This window comes from Antedon bifida, chromosome 5 (genome assembly GCF_963402885.1).
Source record: "Antedon bifida chromosome 5, ecAntBifi1.1, whole genome shotgun sequence".
NCBI classification, from domain to species: domain Eukaryota; kingdom Metazoa; phylum Echinodermata; class Crinoidea; order Comatulida; family Antedonidae; genus Antedon; species Antedon bifida.
The window spans coordinates 18,141,681-18,157,828 of NC_136230.1; the positions used below are offsets into that span (position 1 = coordinate 18,141,681).

The window sequence follows — 16,148 nt, forward strand, 5'->3', positions numbered from 1 at the left end:
GTCACATGTTTAACCATAACTTTTTTTTAGAGACAGAAATTAAAAAAGAAAAAGGACATTTTTATTTCTGTTCAAATATGTTATCAAATTTGTGTTACAACTTACTTTGGCAGAGTATGGATTATGCATATTTTAGAAAAATTTTATGAAAATTATTAAAAATGTTTAATTTATCTTTGACTACAAATGCAAAAAATTGCAAAATAATTCATTAATAAACCTATTTCTTATATAAGAAATATAATAAGTTAGTATTAAATTAGTAGACAATATGGGGCCTACAGTAGGCCTATCGGTAGCCGCCCCGAGAGCGTCGTCGCCGCTGTTTATTCAAAAACATACTGAAAGCGACTTGAAATTCGCCATTCTCACGCGCACCAGCGTTTATCGGGAGCTTATTCCGCTATCTCAGATGTGTAGCTTGCAGAAAATTAGACGAAGAAACTTATGTTTCAACCAAAACAAGTTTGGTATCAAAATGTTTGTCAAAAGTTAGGCTTCAAACTCACATTTGCACAGATTTTACAGTACAGAAAGAAATTACTGCTTCGTATCTACGCGTAGCCTTTCGTAGCCTACGTGTAGGTAGATCGTAGGTCATTGTTCTGTCCTACGATGTATTGTTCGTAGCCTACGATGTATTGTTTGTAACCTACGATGTATTGTTTGTAGCCTACGATGTATTGTTCGTAGCCTACGATGTATTGTTCTCTCCTACGATGTACAGTATTGTTCGTAGCCTACGATGTATTGTTAGGATAATTATCTAGGCGCGCCTACGTAGGGTGGTTCGTAGGGTTAATAAACACCATTGTCATCGCCTTTAGAAGCATTGACAATGCAAACAAACGATGTATTGTTTGCTAATTAAAATCCTATCTAAAGATAGTAGACGTCAATTTTTGTAGCCGCCCTACGCATCGGTTATCCTAATTTGGACGGAAATCCGCCGACGAAATGACATCGGGCCGGTGGACCTCAGCTCACATAGAGAGAGTCGAGGCTAGCCTGTTTCGGCGGCCTACACTAAAAATTATTTAATCCTACCTTGGAATTCCTACGAATTATAAAAACAACGACACCTAACCCAACAAAATATATGCAAAACAAATATATATTCCATATTAAGATTTAACATAGGCCTGGCTTAGGCCTTTTAAAATGATTACGACATGTGTATAGAAAAAAGCCCGACCAGAATTTGGAGTGGAAAAAACATGTGAGCAGTTTCAGAGATAGAGTATTATGTTTCATGTCATGTGACACAAAATCCAGGTACACGATCTTATTAATCGTCGTCAGACCGGCAGCCACCCTCTCGTACTAAGTTTAAAAAAACATGTGAAGATTGCGGTAAAGCAGAGAGTATCGCGTTTCATGCCATGTGACCAAAAAAACTAGGTCTGTATTAATTACGGTCTTCTGTCGGCAGTCTTTTTGAGCGACCGATTGAACGTTCTGATACTATATTTAGAATGAATTGTTTACGATCTTTTTTTCTCGGCATCGTTTCTGGATGGACTAGACGTTCGCTATATTAGTTGGCCTGTTGCTGTTCGTTGCCGTTCACCTGTGTTGGATCGTGTCTCTATACGTTTACATCGTGGGAAATTTATATTCGCCGTTGAGTAGGTAAACATGCACGAAGGAAAAGATTACGATTAAAAAATATTATTTATTTTTTAGTAATTTACAACTTGGTCCTCCGCCAGTTAAATTTAACACATTAATTTCACACCTTCTTAATTACTTCACTAAGAACATCGCAGGGTTGTTTATTTAGGTTACGAACTCCCTACGAAGTTCAGAAAGTAGCTCATTGAAAGTTGTTTATTGAGGTTACGAAGCCAAACAATGGAACCTACGAAGCCAACAACGTAGCCTACGTTCTATCTACGAAGCTACTTCGTAGGTAAAGTTGCAGTACTTTCTTTCTGTACTGTATATATTTAGTAGCATATTTTTAGTCGCGTGGACGCGACTCTATAGTTCACTAAGGCGGTCGGTCTGTCTGTCGGTCCGGTATCACTATGCGTTTTATCGCTTTCTGACCTTATCTTGATATCACTCATCAGTTTAATCTAGCTAAGTCAATTTTTCACAGTATATTCCTTATGGCCGGCCAGGAATGGATGTGGTTATGTTTTCACGGTGCGCAATAAAAAATTACGCGGTGTACGCACGATGTAACAAAATCACGTTTGTAATCATATCTTCACAACCATGAATCACAATTAAATAAAATTTGGTACTCATAAATTTCAGGGCATAAATCATCATATGGCAATACAATTACGTGCGTAGCGCATGTAACGTATGCGTACGCGCACTTAAAATTTTCAAAATTTATTTTTGATGAAATAAGAGTACGTTTCAGGCAATTTTAAGAGTTTACAAAATTGCCATGAGTGCGCATATTTTTGCGCGCGCACTGCGCGTTAAATGTTATTGCGCACTCTTTTTGCCCAATTTCTGTTTTCTTGACTTACTTTTCAACTCGAAATTACGTTATACGAGCACGTCAAAAGTGACAGGCTACGCACGTGGAAATTTAAAAAATATAAATGTTTTTAAACATTTCAACATTTTTAAACATGTTCAGTAATTTCGGTCGGTTGGTCGGTCGGTCGGTTGGTCGGTCGGTCGGTCGGTAAACACTAATGAGCACACGACTGCAGCCATCTATATGGCCTTGTTTTTTTTAAAAGATGTGTTTCTCGCACACCGTTCGCAAATTTGTTTGCATACAGAAGTTCAATATTTTCGTTTCTATGGAGCGCAATAAGAGCAACTATAATAGAGGGTTAAAAATTCATTAAAATGTGTCCACTTTTAATGCATCTATTTATGAAATACACGTTTTAATTTCCAATTTTTTTGTCAATAAAAATGTTGTAACATGTTACTGGTGATAATGTGCTGTTTTCAAAGAACATTAACCAACCATAAATCAGCATAACCAATTACTGTAGTCTATGCCCGGCACTAAGACTAAGAAGAGGGATATTATTTAGATCATTGTGGTATATAAACCTACAGTACATCTTATTCTTATAATTATGAATTTGTCGATTTGTTAACGAAACCATGTACAGTATCAACAGTAACATTTTATTAACATTGACAAAATATATTGAAATTGAACGTAATTTTCACCAATAGATGCATTAAATATACGCATTCCATTGACTTTTTAGCCCTCTATTATAGTTGCTCTTTTTGCGCTCCATAGAAACGTCTATATTGAACATTGTATTGAGTATGCGAAATTCATAAACCGTGTGCGAGAAACACGTCTGTAAATTCATGAATTTAAAGGATTTATTTGTTACTTTTTCTGTGATTTTCCATCGTAAAAGTACTCATGAGGGGTATTGCTAAACTGCGCAAACACTGCGCAAACAACAAAAAAAGCTGCACAAACCTCCTTCAAATCAATTATTATTGATTAGAACACAACTAGAACTATATAGGGAGACAATTTATGGGAAAACAAATTTGAAATTCTTTTAAGTTTGCCTTTTCTTGGGTGAAAAACTTCAATTTTTGGGAAAATTACTGATTTCACAGCGCAAACAACAAAAAAAGCTGCGCAAACCTCCTTTAAATCAATTAATATTGATTAAAACACAACTAGACCTATATAGGGAGACAATTTATGGGAAAACAAATTTGAAATTCCTTTAAGTTTGCCTTTTTTTGGGTGAAAAACTTCAATTTTTTGGGAAAATTACTGATTTCACAGCGCAAATAACAAAAAAAGCTGCGCAAACCTCCTTCAAAACAATTAATATTGATTAGATAACAACTAGAACTATATAGGGAGACAATTTATGGGAAAAAAAATTTGAAATTCCTTTAAGTTTGCCATTTTTTGGGTGAAAAACTTCAATTTTTGGGAAAATTACTGATTTCACAGCGCAAACCCCCCAAAAAAGCTGCGCAAACCTCCTTCAAACCAATTAATATTGATAGAACACAACTAGAACTATATAGGGAGACAATTTATGGGAAAACAAATTTGAAATTCCTTTAGGTTTGCCTTTTTTTTGGGTGAAAAACTTCAATTTTTGGGAAAATTACTGATTTCACAGCGCAAACAACAAAAAAAGCTGCGCAAACCTCCTTTAAATCAATTAATATTGATTAAAACACAACTAGACCTATATAGGGAGACAATTTATGGGGAAAAAAATTTGAAATTCCTTTGAGTTTGCCTTTTTTTGGGTAAAAAACTTCAATTTTTGGGAAAAGTACTGATTTCACAGCGCAAACCCCCCAAAAAAGCTGCGCAAACCTCCTTCAAACCAATTAATATTTATTAGAACACAACTAGACCTATATAGGGAGACAATTTATGGGGAAAAAAATTTGAAATTCCTTTGAGTTTGCCTTTTTTTTGGGTAAAAAACTTCAATTTTTGTGAAAAGTACTGATTTCACAGCGCAAACCCCCAAAAAAAGCTGCGCAAACCTCCTTCAAACCAATTAATATTTATTAGAACACAACTAGAACTATATAGGGAGACAATTTATGGGGAAAAAATTTGAAATTCCTTTAAGTTTGCCTTTTTTTTGGTTAACAACTTCAATTTTTAGGAAAATTACTGATTTCACAGATTTAAAGGTTTGCGCAAACCCCCAAAAAAGCTGCGCAAACCTCCTTTAAATCAATTAATATTGATTAGATAACTAGAACTATATAGGGAGACAATTTATGGGGAAAACAATATTGAAATTGCTGTAAGTTTGCCTTTTTTGGGGGCAAAAACTTTAATTTTTTGGGAAAATTACAGATTTCACAGCGCAAACCCAAAAAAAGCTGCGCAAACCTCCTTCAAACCAATTAATATTTATTAGAACACAACTAGAACTATATAGGGAGACATTTATGGAAAAAACAATATTGAAATTGCTGTAGGTTTGCCTTTTTTTGGGGCAAAAACTTTAATTTTTTGGGAAAATTACAGATTTCACAGCGCAAACCCAAAAAAAGCTGCGCAAACCTCCTTCAAACCAATTAATATTTATTAGAACACAACTAGAACTATATAGGGAGACAATTTATGGAAAAAACGAGGTCTAATTCTAAGGTGTGGTATTCAGGATAAAGGGGGTTATGATATAAAATGTTAATCAAGTACATGCTAACATAATATTTAATGTTATTGTGATATTTAATTAATTTAATTGTACGTTTTATACAGTTTTCAAATATAAAACTCAAAATACTGATGTTTTTTCCGAAACTGAAGACGTGATAAGTGATTAACTGTGATAAGTGATTTTTTGTTGTTGTTGACGCGTTGTGAGAAACGGAAAGTTTTAATTTTTATAACTGTTTTTAATTTGTTTCTGGAAGTTAAATTTAAACATGTACCTTGATATCATTTTATATCATAAACCCTACCAGGCGATACCGGGCGAAGATTAACATGTTTCTGTTTGTTGTTTGTGTAGTGTTTCTCTTTCTAAAGCAGAACTTCAAAAGCGAATGGCCTAGACTACTGTAGCTAGCCCTAGAGGCCTATCCTATTTTAGCCCTGTTAGTACTGTAGCTATCCTAAAAAGGTAATGTAGGCCTAGGATACTAAAATATGACCAAAACCATACATCATAATTTTACACATTGAGGTTACCTATATTAATGATGATTACACGTTTTGTGTAGGCCTAGAGGACCACTTACTTTACACATACTATACTGTAGGCCTAGTAACAGAGGCCTACACTGCAGTACAGTATTCGTAATAATAATATTCAATAGATTTTATTGTCGCATAATAAATATAAAATGATTTGGCTCCTTATTACATTACAATCATATTAAAAAAATCAATAAAACCATTATGACAAATTTGATAATTAACCTTTTTGATATTCTTGTCTCTGAGTGTTTTTATTCTGTTTTAAAACAGAATAAAAACATTCAAAGACAAGAATATCAAAAAGGTTAATTATCAAATTTGTTGATTTAAAGTAAAGTAGAATTGATTTGATATTGTTTAAATTATGCCTTATTCTTAATTGAGTAAAGTTGCTGCTTTGTGTTAAACTTTTTTTTCTTTACAGAATCTCATTAAAATGTTTGTCAACCGTCTTGACTCGGTGGAGAGTGTAATACCTTATGAATATGATAAGTAAGTGTTTTTTTATGCTCATTCCATGTCAACCAGAACTCCCTTGCTCGACTGTCAATTTTACAAGGTAAACTTGTAATTATAAAAGCTATATACCACTCCCTTTTTTGGTGATGCTAATATGTTGGAAATAGTAATAGGGACTTATATGGTGTATTATGCAAAACCTCAATGCCCTTATTATTATTTATTTTAGTGCCTTTTCGCCGAGTAATCTCTCCGCCTGGGCTGCCTTGCTTACTCTTTGTACCAGGTTTCTCCATTCCTTCTGGAAGTGTGCATTTAGGCCTACCTCTGTATTTTTTGTGTTTGTGAAGTAGAACTTTATGGCCAGATTTGCTGGTGTCTTCCTATCTTGTCTCAATATATGTCCGAAAAGCTTCCATTGACAATGCCCTTAACAAAAGATATATAAAGAGAAAAAAATAGTTAAAAGGTGAGTTTTCAGAGCAGCCTTAAAATAAGCGATTGAAGTAGACTGATGGTTAGAGATTGGTAAAGGGCGACAGAGGCCCAAGAAAAGGAACGAAAACTATAATGCTTTATTTGACGGGTGGATGGAATATGCGAGTAGAGACTCTGAACAAGATCGCAAAGATCTCTTAGGAATATACTGAATGGATGAATCAAATTCGAAATAAAAACAGGCGAGGAATTATGAAGGGAGAGTGACTAAACGGGCGCAGCTGCATTTTGAACACGCTGCAGTTTTGAAATATCCTTAGCTGGCCTTGGCTGGCATCGGTTGGTTTTCACATGTAGTATTTGTGGAATTCCGTCAAAATCTGAGACGGTCATGGACTTAAAGATTCTTTTTTTCCGAAATTGAACGCAATTGAAAACATTGTGACAAGTTTCAATCAGTTCCACCTGATTGTGTTTTATTCTCAGATTTTATCTACTGTCAAAAATCTCACATTTATGATGATTATGTGTATATCTATACAGGTATTGTAATTGATTGGATAAAGAGGGCCCCTGGATATCAGCTCCCATGCAAGAGAACTGGAAGGGTCATCCTCTTTAAATATTACTGTAATGAAATGAATATAATGTACAAAATTTCTGTACACACTTACAATTTTCTCCCATCCACAAAACAGTAACCTCAGTTTTCTTCTCTTTTAAAATTAGATTTGACCTATGTCAGCTATCCACAGAGTTTAGTCCAGTGGAGAATCTTGGTCAGGTTGTGTTTGGAGAACGTATTCACTCATCCCCATATAACTTTACTTTCAAACAAAAGCAGGATTGTTTCAATGTCTGCACCAAAAATTATGACTTAAAGATTGAGGCAGATAAGAAAAAACTGAACTTTTTGAAAAAAGGCATAATGTTAAATTATCATCAGCATTGGTGAGTAAAGGTTTCCTTGTTTTATGTTATTTTAATGTTAACTGTACTTATCAGCAATTCATCAGTGCAAAAACAAATTTAAATATTATATAAATAAAAAAAGATGCCAAAAGTGGAATACACAGAAAAACAAATTTTGAAATACTGTAGTTTCTCTTGGTGTATATCCATTTGTGTCCTGAAAAAAAAAACTATTTAAAATTCAAGCGACTTTTTAAAATGCAGTGGTTAACTCTTCCTTATGTTGTGCATCGGTAAATGGTGTGGAAGTTCAATTTTTAATAGATTTTGTTTAACATTAATACAGGATCATCGATAATATGCCAGTTACTTGGTGTTACGAAGTTGACAATGAGCAGAACTACTGTGCCCCTGGATTTCCTCTTGGTTGTTATGTTACAAAGGATAGCAATCGCATGGATGCTTGTGTCATTGACGTATGTTTATCTTACTGTATCAACTTCTTAAAATAAAACAAAATTTAATTGATTTAGTTTTCAGTTTAAAGATGTGTAAGTGTAGCTACAGTAGGTTACTGTAACTTGTCTACAATTAAAGATCATTGACATTTATTGAAAGATTTTGTATAAAATCACCTTTTTTAGGTAAATTATGGAACTGCAAACACTTTTTATGTGTTTAATCATGTGGATATTGTTATTGGATACCACACACTAGAAGAAGATGCACAACAGGCATCTAGACTTGTATCCGCTAAAGTCACTCCCAAAAGGTAAAAAAAAAGAGATTATAGGTACATTATTAACTATTTCCTTTTTACATGTAGTGAACTTTATATTTAAAGTAAAATAAACAATTATACTGTACCAAGTTCATTTGCTTTTAGTAGTAGTAGTAGTAGTAAGCTTGCATTTATATTTACAATAACCATTGTTTCATGTTTAGTTTTAAACATCCCAAGCCTGGTGTCTGTCCTGACAAGACTAATGAAGTCAATGAACCAATGGGCATCAATATGAAACTAGAGGAAAATGGTGAAAAATTGTCTATTAGTTACAGTTATTCTGTAAACTTTGTGGTTAGTTTTTAATATTTTTCTTTGATTCATTATGGAAACATTTTATAAGATGAGTTTATAAATATAATATGCTTCAAAATGAATTTTTACATTATGTGCCATTAGGGGGAGAGGTGCATCGCTGTACTTATATTGGTTCATCTATTATTAATGTGAACTGTCAAGTAAGTTTTATGATGTAATGTTGTTTGTAATGAAAGCTTCATTATTTATTGGTGTCAAAATAGTGGAGATTGAAAGCTTGTCAGTTGATGGTACAGACGAACCACTACCTACCAACATGTAGAAAACACTATTTTAATTAGAACTTTTTAAAATGAAACTGAATAAGTTGATATACTGTAAGTTCAAATAATCAGATCATAATCGATTTTTAATTAAGAAATATAAATTTTTGCATTTCACACCAAAACGAAATGGAAAATGTGAAAACAGATCATTTTAAATTTTCATCTATATTTAAAATGTGAATTTGATGTTTTGGTCATTTTAGCTGAAATTATTACTAAAGTTTGTTTTAGAATGTTTTCCTTAACATTATGTTGGAAAAATACTCATTCAAATTTTATCACAGGAACAAAAGGAAATTCGTTGGGCATCTCGTTGGGATTATATTCTGGAGTCTATGCCACATAGCAATATCCAATGGTTCAGTATTATGAATTCACTAGTTATTGTACTGTTTCTATCTGGAATGGTAGCCATGATCATGCTTAGAACACTTCACAAGGATATTACACGCTACAATCAAATGGACACGGTAAGAATATTTTATTTTTGTTTAATTTATAATAATAATAATATTTATTCAGCAAAAGTTCATAAAAGTACATTTTACAATTCATCTTGCCAGGAGCAAGTAATAGGCATGAGCCCAAACAGAAAACTGCTCTTACTCCATCATTACTTATAAAATACAAAAATAACAAAACTAAGTAGCACAAATTAAGTAAAAACAAAACAAAACAAAGTTATAATGAGATACACCAATTAAAAATAAGCTGCATTGATTAAACAATTACAACTTAATATTTTGAGATCAAATGTTTGGTGAGTCGGGCTTTAAAGTCTGAAATTGTAGCACATTGTTTAATTTCATTGGGAAGTTGCTCCCATAATGTAGGGAAAATAACAAACGATGAATTTAAAAATGTATTAACCGCCCTTCACACCTCTCACTTGATCTCACAAACTCATTAAAGGATGAGGGACAGAGGCCATGCATTATTTTAAAACCTAATGTGAGTCTATACACTTTAAATATATCTTCAATACTTAAAATATTTAGGGTCTTTAACCTATATAAATATGAAGTGTCCCAATTTCTTTCTTTTCTGTACATAATTATTCTAGTGGCCTTTCTCTGAACCCTTTAAAGTCTACAATGTATACATATGAGATATTTCAGTAGGCGCCCACATACAACAACAGTAAGTCATAACCAGGGATGAGATTTCTCCACGGATTTCTGTGTTTTTAAGTATTATTTTGAACCTCTCGATATTATTTCAATTCCGAAGAGTTTTTTTTTTTAGGGGGGGTTTAGGCACAGTCAAACGATCGTAATAATAATTTTCGCGATCTGGATTTTTAAAAATGAGTTTTTTTTCTAGCAAACTATTGCGTTTGTTGGCGCTATTTACTGTACATTAACACGGCGATCGTTTTGTTTTTTGTAATATTCAGTAACCATGGTCTGTTAAAATATTTGTGTAATGAATCCGACCGCGGGGTGTTAATATCTTCATGCTTGTTTATCTCTCTCGATCTTACCGCAAACATTCGTTAATAAAATCTACATTTATATAGTTTAAATGTTTCGTTTGTAATTTATTACAAAATCAATGACATTGAACCTGGGAGTACGAAGGTTTGTGAAGTTTCAGGCGGCCATAGACGGCACGGTGCTACTGTTCTTTTGCACCACAATCTCTCGAGCTTACCCAATTTAAAATCATTCACCCACTGTGTGTCGGTGATGGTGAGTGACCGTGAAGTCTTATGCCCAGTTTTAAGTGTGAAATTGCAGTAGCGCCAGCGGCCCCCTGGCCCCTCAGCCTATGTGTTGGTATTTTGATCTTTTTTTGATATTCCTCTCTCATCCCTGTTTAACAGTTTAAATTCCTTGATTGGCTCTGTGAAACCATTGAAAGTTTAATTTTATCAACTATCATTGTTTAGGAAGAAGCACAGGAGGAGTTTGGCTGGAAACTAGTACATGGTGATGTTTTCCGTCCTCCGCGTCGAGGCATGCTGTTATCTGTTTTTGTGGGAAGTGGAACTCAGATATTTGTAATGACATTCATCACTTTGAGTAAGTACTGCAATCAAGGGCTGACAATTAATGGTTGCCTATGTTAAGAGGGCAACAATACTGTTTTCGCCATTGAATTAGTTCCCAATAGCCATTGGTGATATAGCTACATTCATATCTTAAGAGGTAGAAATTTAAAATATGAATACAATTTGTGTATAAGACAGCAAAATAAGAGATACAGTAATACATTATGTAATAATGCACTTTATATAACACCTAAATAAATTCCTGTCATTTGATTGGAGGAATTGGTCACATGGAGTGCAATAGTACGCACTATTAAACGACCGTTTAATAGTACTTTTCTTCGTGTACGAACAAAAAATCTTTTCGCGTTTGGAAAATATGTTGTTTTATACTATTGCTTTTGAAATACAATAGCGCCACGATTTGAATGTTATGACTGGTTTTTCGCGCTGGAAGTATATTTCTGGAGAGATATACATACTAATTTAGATCAAAAAGGCTTTTAAATTAGCTTTAGATAGTTTGTAGGATTTTTTAATTAATAGGAACATCGCTGCAAGACATGGAATCGTTGAAAAGAACAGAATTAGCCTAGATGTCGAAGTTTTGCCTTTCACTTTTTTTTCAGCCAACCCAAGCTAGGCCTGTTAGTGTTAGGCTAGGTCTAGCCTAGGTGTTTTAGCCTTGCTAGGCCTAGGATTGTTTGGTCGTTTGTTGAAAAAATTAACACTAAAGTAGGTGTGTTTATAAAATCCATATAAATATAACATTTAATATAATATTACTAAAATCCAAATGTTACTGTTTTAATCAATGTGAATCAAATGTAGGCCTTGGCTGTATGGCTTGTTTACCTACAGTACTCGATGCACCACCGATGAACCTCAATGAACTAGTAGTCTAGGCCAACTTATAAAAATAATATAGCGAACGTCCAGTCCATCCAGAAATTATTCCGACAAAAAAATTATAAATTCTAAGTATATTATCAGAACATTCAGTCTATCACTCCAAAAAGGCTGCTGACATGACAGAAGACTGTAATTAGTAAACTCTGTTGTGGTTGACCGCAATCTCTCTCTTTTAAGGATGGCTGTGCATGCTCTGACGATAAGATCGTGTACCTGGATTCTGTGTCGCATGACATAATACTCGTCTCTCTAAACTGTTCCCACACGTCTTGCATGTTTTTTTCCACTCCAATTTCTGGTCGGGCCTCTTTCTTTTAATAATGTTATAATAATAATTGAATATAGGCCTATGTTATATCTTAACATGGAATATATATTGCATATAATTTTTATGTTTCCTAGCCCAGGCGTCGGTGTTTTATAATTCGCTAACCCAAGGTAGGATTAAATAATGTATAGTGTAGGCCACTGAAACTAGGCTACTGTAGGCTCGACTCTGTGTGAGCTGAGACAGGCCATAAACCATACTTCGTAGGCTACGTTCAGAACTACGATCTACCTACGCGTAGGCTACGAAAGGTTGCGCATAGATACAAATCGATAATTTCTTTCTGTACTGTAGGCCTGTTGGTCTTCTGCAAACCAAACAAAGGTCTACAAATGCACTGAAATCTGATAAGAATTGAATATTAGATAATTTTAAATTTAATTGATAATATTTGAATAACTTTGTTTTGTTAATAGTTTTTGCATGTCTTGGCTTTTTGTCACCTGCTAATCGAGGAGCTCTTATGACCTGTGTTCTGGTCCTCTATGTGCTTTTGGGAACACCGGCTGGGTACATTTCGGCAAGAATTTACAAAAGTAAGTAATTCACACTGATGAAGCCTCCATATAGGTCGTGTTTCCGCAGGCAAAAATGAACAGAGAAAAATATGCTAATAATTATCTCAAATAAAATATTAATAAATGCGATAATTTTTAACCTTTGATTTAACCTATTTTTAAATATGTATTAGTATTTTTTTAAATGCTATTTTACAATATTATTTATTAATAAAATTATTTTATTTTAGCTTTTGGTGGTGAGAAATGGAAGTCAAATGTCCTTCTAACATCTTTTCTTGTACCAAGTATGGTTTTTGCTGTATTCTTTGTCATGAATCTGGTACTGTGGATCTATGGTAGTTCAGCTGCAATTCCATTCACCACTTTAGTAGCATTGCTAGCGCTATGGTTCTGTGTTTCTACACCACTAACATTTTTTGGGGCATATTTTGGTTATAAAAACAGAGTGAGTAGAACGTAGATTTATATATTTTTATGACATCTGATTCAGTGGGAAAACCCAAACTTAAAATTCTAGAGGTTTTTTTATGGTGGGATTGTTCGATATATTGAAAAGAACAATAATAGTAAAGTTAAAGATGTATTGTCCCTTCGACTAATTCCAAAAAAATAAAAAATAACAGATTTCGAAAAAAGGTGGGTCATTTTGAAGTATCATAATAGTTATTAACTATCACCAAAAATTTGTCGAAAAAAAAATTATTTAACTGATTTACAGACGTTTTTTTGTTACAAAAATTACTCTGACTTCCAGTCAAAGTTTTCGATCAAAACATACCCCATAATGAAACGCGCTTGTTTGGCTACTCTGTATATGCATAATCATAAAACTCCTCACGATCTGTGTGAAAATACCTTCTCAACCGTGACGAGTTGTAAACAATCCTAATTAGCATATGCATAATGCGTACTCGTGGTTTGAAATCTTTGTTTACTTTCGCTCGCGACGATTTTCCAGACGAAATGTAATCAAACTAATTTACCTGTTAATTACGTAAACTTGTTGTTTTTGGCTCGAATTTTCAACTTAAAGTGAATAACTTTAATATTACTTTGATATGGCCAATTTAAATTTAGAATATTTTCACCTTCATTTTTTTGTGTTTCAAGGGACAATACATCTTTAAGGTTTTTACCCAATTTTCTCTCATTTTAATTTTTCTCTCAGAAACTGAGATCCTCCTTTGTATTGTCCTTTGAACTCTGAAACCTAAATGTATAGTTCAGCCTTTCTGAGAATAGCAAGCTGTATTTTTGATTGAAATTCTTTTGTATTGAATATATTTTGTTTTTGTTTTTTATTAGTAAGTTCAAAATATTGTATCATTAATTTTCATTCGTATGTTAAATTCAAACTAAATAAAAAAGAAACAATGGTTTTTGTAACAGATAATAAATAACTGCGTATCTAGTGCAAGCCAATGAGCATTATGACCAATTTCAACATTTATGTTGAAATGTGTAATTGTATCCTATCCATTCTTTCAGCCAATTGAGGTACCAGTACGAACAAATCAGATCCCACGGCAAATTCCAGAGCAGTCTTTCTACACTCGCCCATTGCCTGGCATTGTTATGGGAGGAATTTTGCCGTTTGGATGTATTTTCATTCAACTATTTTTTATTCTTAATAGTATATGGTATGTGAATACAAAATATATTAGCCATTTAAATCTGAATATACTTTATCCAACAATATCAAGTTTGGATAAACCTGATAAAGTAAATATTGTTAATTAATTTATTGGAAATAGCTGCCAGTTAGGTTTAATAGGTTGTTACAACCAGCAACAGATTAAGTGACATTTTTTAATATTACTGTATATGTATATAAATACTACCTGCACAAAACATCTTTTCTACCATAATAATTTTACATTCTCAAAATAAAATAAAGCTTTTATTGTCATTAATACTGTAGATAAGAAGAAACCCATTGTAATTTGTGATTATGTGAACCTTCAAAACCATTTGCCCTTCACAAATACTGAAGTTCCACTACAATCTGGCTTGGCTCATTGCGATCAAAATTTCAAGCCAGTGATGGGCATTCACACATTTGACTTGTTACTTCAAAATCCTAAAAACAAGCCAGGCATGAGGCTGTAGTGCGGCCATAGTATTTGTGAATACAGAATACACTGGATTCTTCCAGTTTCCTGCCAGGAAATTTCACATCATATTAGATAAAGGGTTAATTTTGTTTTGTTGAATGTGTATATCCAAGTAAGTTAGATCTATTTTGATTTTTTTAATTTTAAATCGCATTTGTGTATGAACCAATCTTAAAATTGTGTTGTCCTTTCAACAGGTCCCATCAGTTCTACTATATGTTTGGCTTTTTGTTTGTGGTTGCCCTTATTCTTGTCATCACTTGCTCAGAAGCAACAATACTATTGTGTTATTTTCATCTTTGTGCAGAGGTAATGATATAATGTATTAATAGACAGCTTTCAGTTTGTGACAACCTAGGACATACATATTGATATGATAATCTGCACATCCTGACAAATTTGAAAATTATAATGTGAAATATAGATTAGACCTAATATAGGTAGATTTGAAATTTTTCGCAATTTCAATTTTATGGTTATAAACTTTGAAAGAACCATGCAGATGACCAAAAATATGTTTCAGATCTCAATTCATTTAAAAATGTTTTAAATATAAATTCTTAATAAAAAACTAAAAAATAAAAACTTTTCTTTTTTTCATCAAGATTTAAATCTTAATCACTGCATATTATACTTTCAACTACTTTACATTCAACTTGTAAGCATTTTTGCAATAGTGTCAACACTATTGCATTTTATATTGCAGGAAATATAAAATAATTAATTAAATATGTTTTTATTTCAGGATTATCATTGGTGGTGGCGATCTTTCTTGACTAGTGGATTTACAGCCTTTTATTTTGGAATATATTGTGTGCATTATTTTGTGTCAAAGCTTCAAATTGTAGGTGGTGCCAGCACTCTTTTGTACTTTGGATATACATTTATTATGGTCCTTCTTTTCTTTTTGTTTTGTGGTAAGTAAATTGTGTTTTTAACATGCAAAGATTATCTATTAACAGCACAAGATGAATAACTACTGTTATTGCATGGATGTCATTTAAAGATGTATTGTTCCCCAAAAACATGAAAAATGAAGATTAATTAAATCAGATAATAATAATCAAATAATGTTTTCACTTATAAAGTGACAAAATAAATGGTTCAACCACAAACCCATTGGCTGGCAGCCAATTTGGCCATTTTTTAAATTTAAATATTACAGTTTTTCAGGTAAATACATTTTTTTTCGATCCAAATTTTGGTCAAAGTAGATAACTTATATGTTACATTAAAAAATGGCTTATTTAACAAAAATGTTGAGAATTATTTTTTTAGGGGGACAATACATCTTTAAGATGAACGATGATTATAAGTTTAAAACAGAATAATTTATATTAATATAAAGTACTAAATTTAACTTCTTTGTTTTTTTAACTTTGAATGATTTTTGGTAAAAGTATTGGGTTAGTTGACAAACATTTCCGAAAGCATAATATTGTGAGTTGCCAAAATG

General features: G+C 32.9%; 1 protein-coding gene across 2 annotated transcripts in view; it reads left to right on the forward strand.

Moving 5' to 3' along the window:
* LOC144842648 (transmembrane 9 superfamily member 2-like) overlaps window positions 1-16,148 on the forward strand; it is a 119,394-nt gene that overhangs the window by 10,967 nt on the left and 92,279 nt on the right. For both annotated transcript variants that reach the window (XR_013612143.1, XM_078699145.1), the window contains exons 2-13: window positions 6,072-6,139; window positions 7,274-7,495; window positions 7,803-7,932; window positions 8,101-8,228; window positions 8,402-8,534; window positions 9,109-9,294; window positions 10,716-10,848; window positions 12,474-12,593; window positions 12,806-13,023; window positions 14,067-14,218; window positions 14,890-15,001; window positions 15,438-15,609. Coding sequence is in view for 1 of the 2 variants with exons in the window: in XM_078699145.1 (XP_078555271.1) it covers window positions 6,072-6,139; window positions 7,274-7,495; window positions 7,803-7,932; window positions 8,101-8,228; window positions 8,402-8,534; window positions 9,109-9,294; window positions 10,716-10,848; window positions 12,474-12,593; window positions 12,806-13,023; window positions 14,067-14,218; window positions 14,890-15,001; window positions 15,438-15,609 (1,774 nt within the window). In the remaining variant the exon portion in view is untranslated. The remainder of the gene's footprint in view (window positions 1-6,071; window positions 6,140-7,273; window positions 7,496-7,802; window positions 7,933-8,100; window positions 8,229-8,401; window positions 8,535-9,108; window positions 9,295-10,715; window positions 10,849-12,473; window positions 12,594-12,805; window positions 13,024-14,066; window positions 14,219-14,889; window positions 15,002-15,437; window positions 15,610-16,148) is intronic.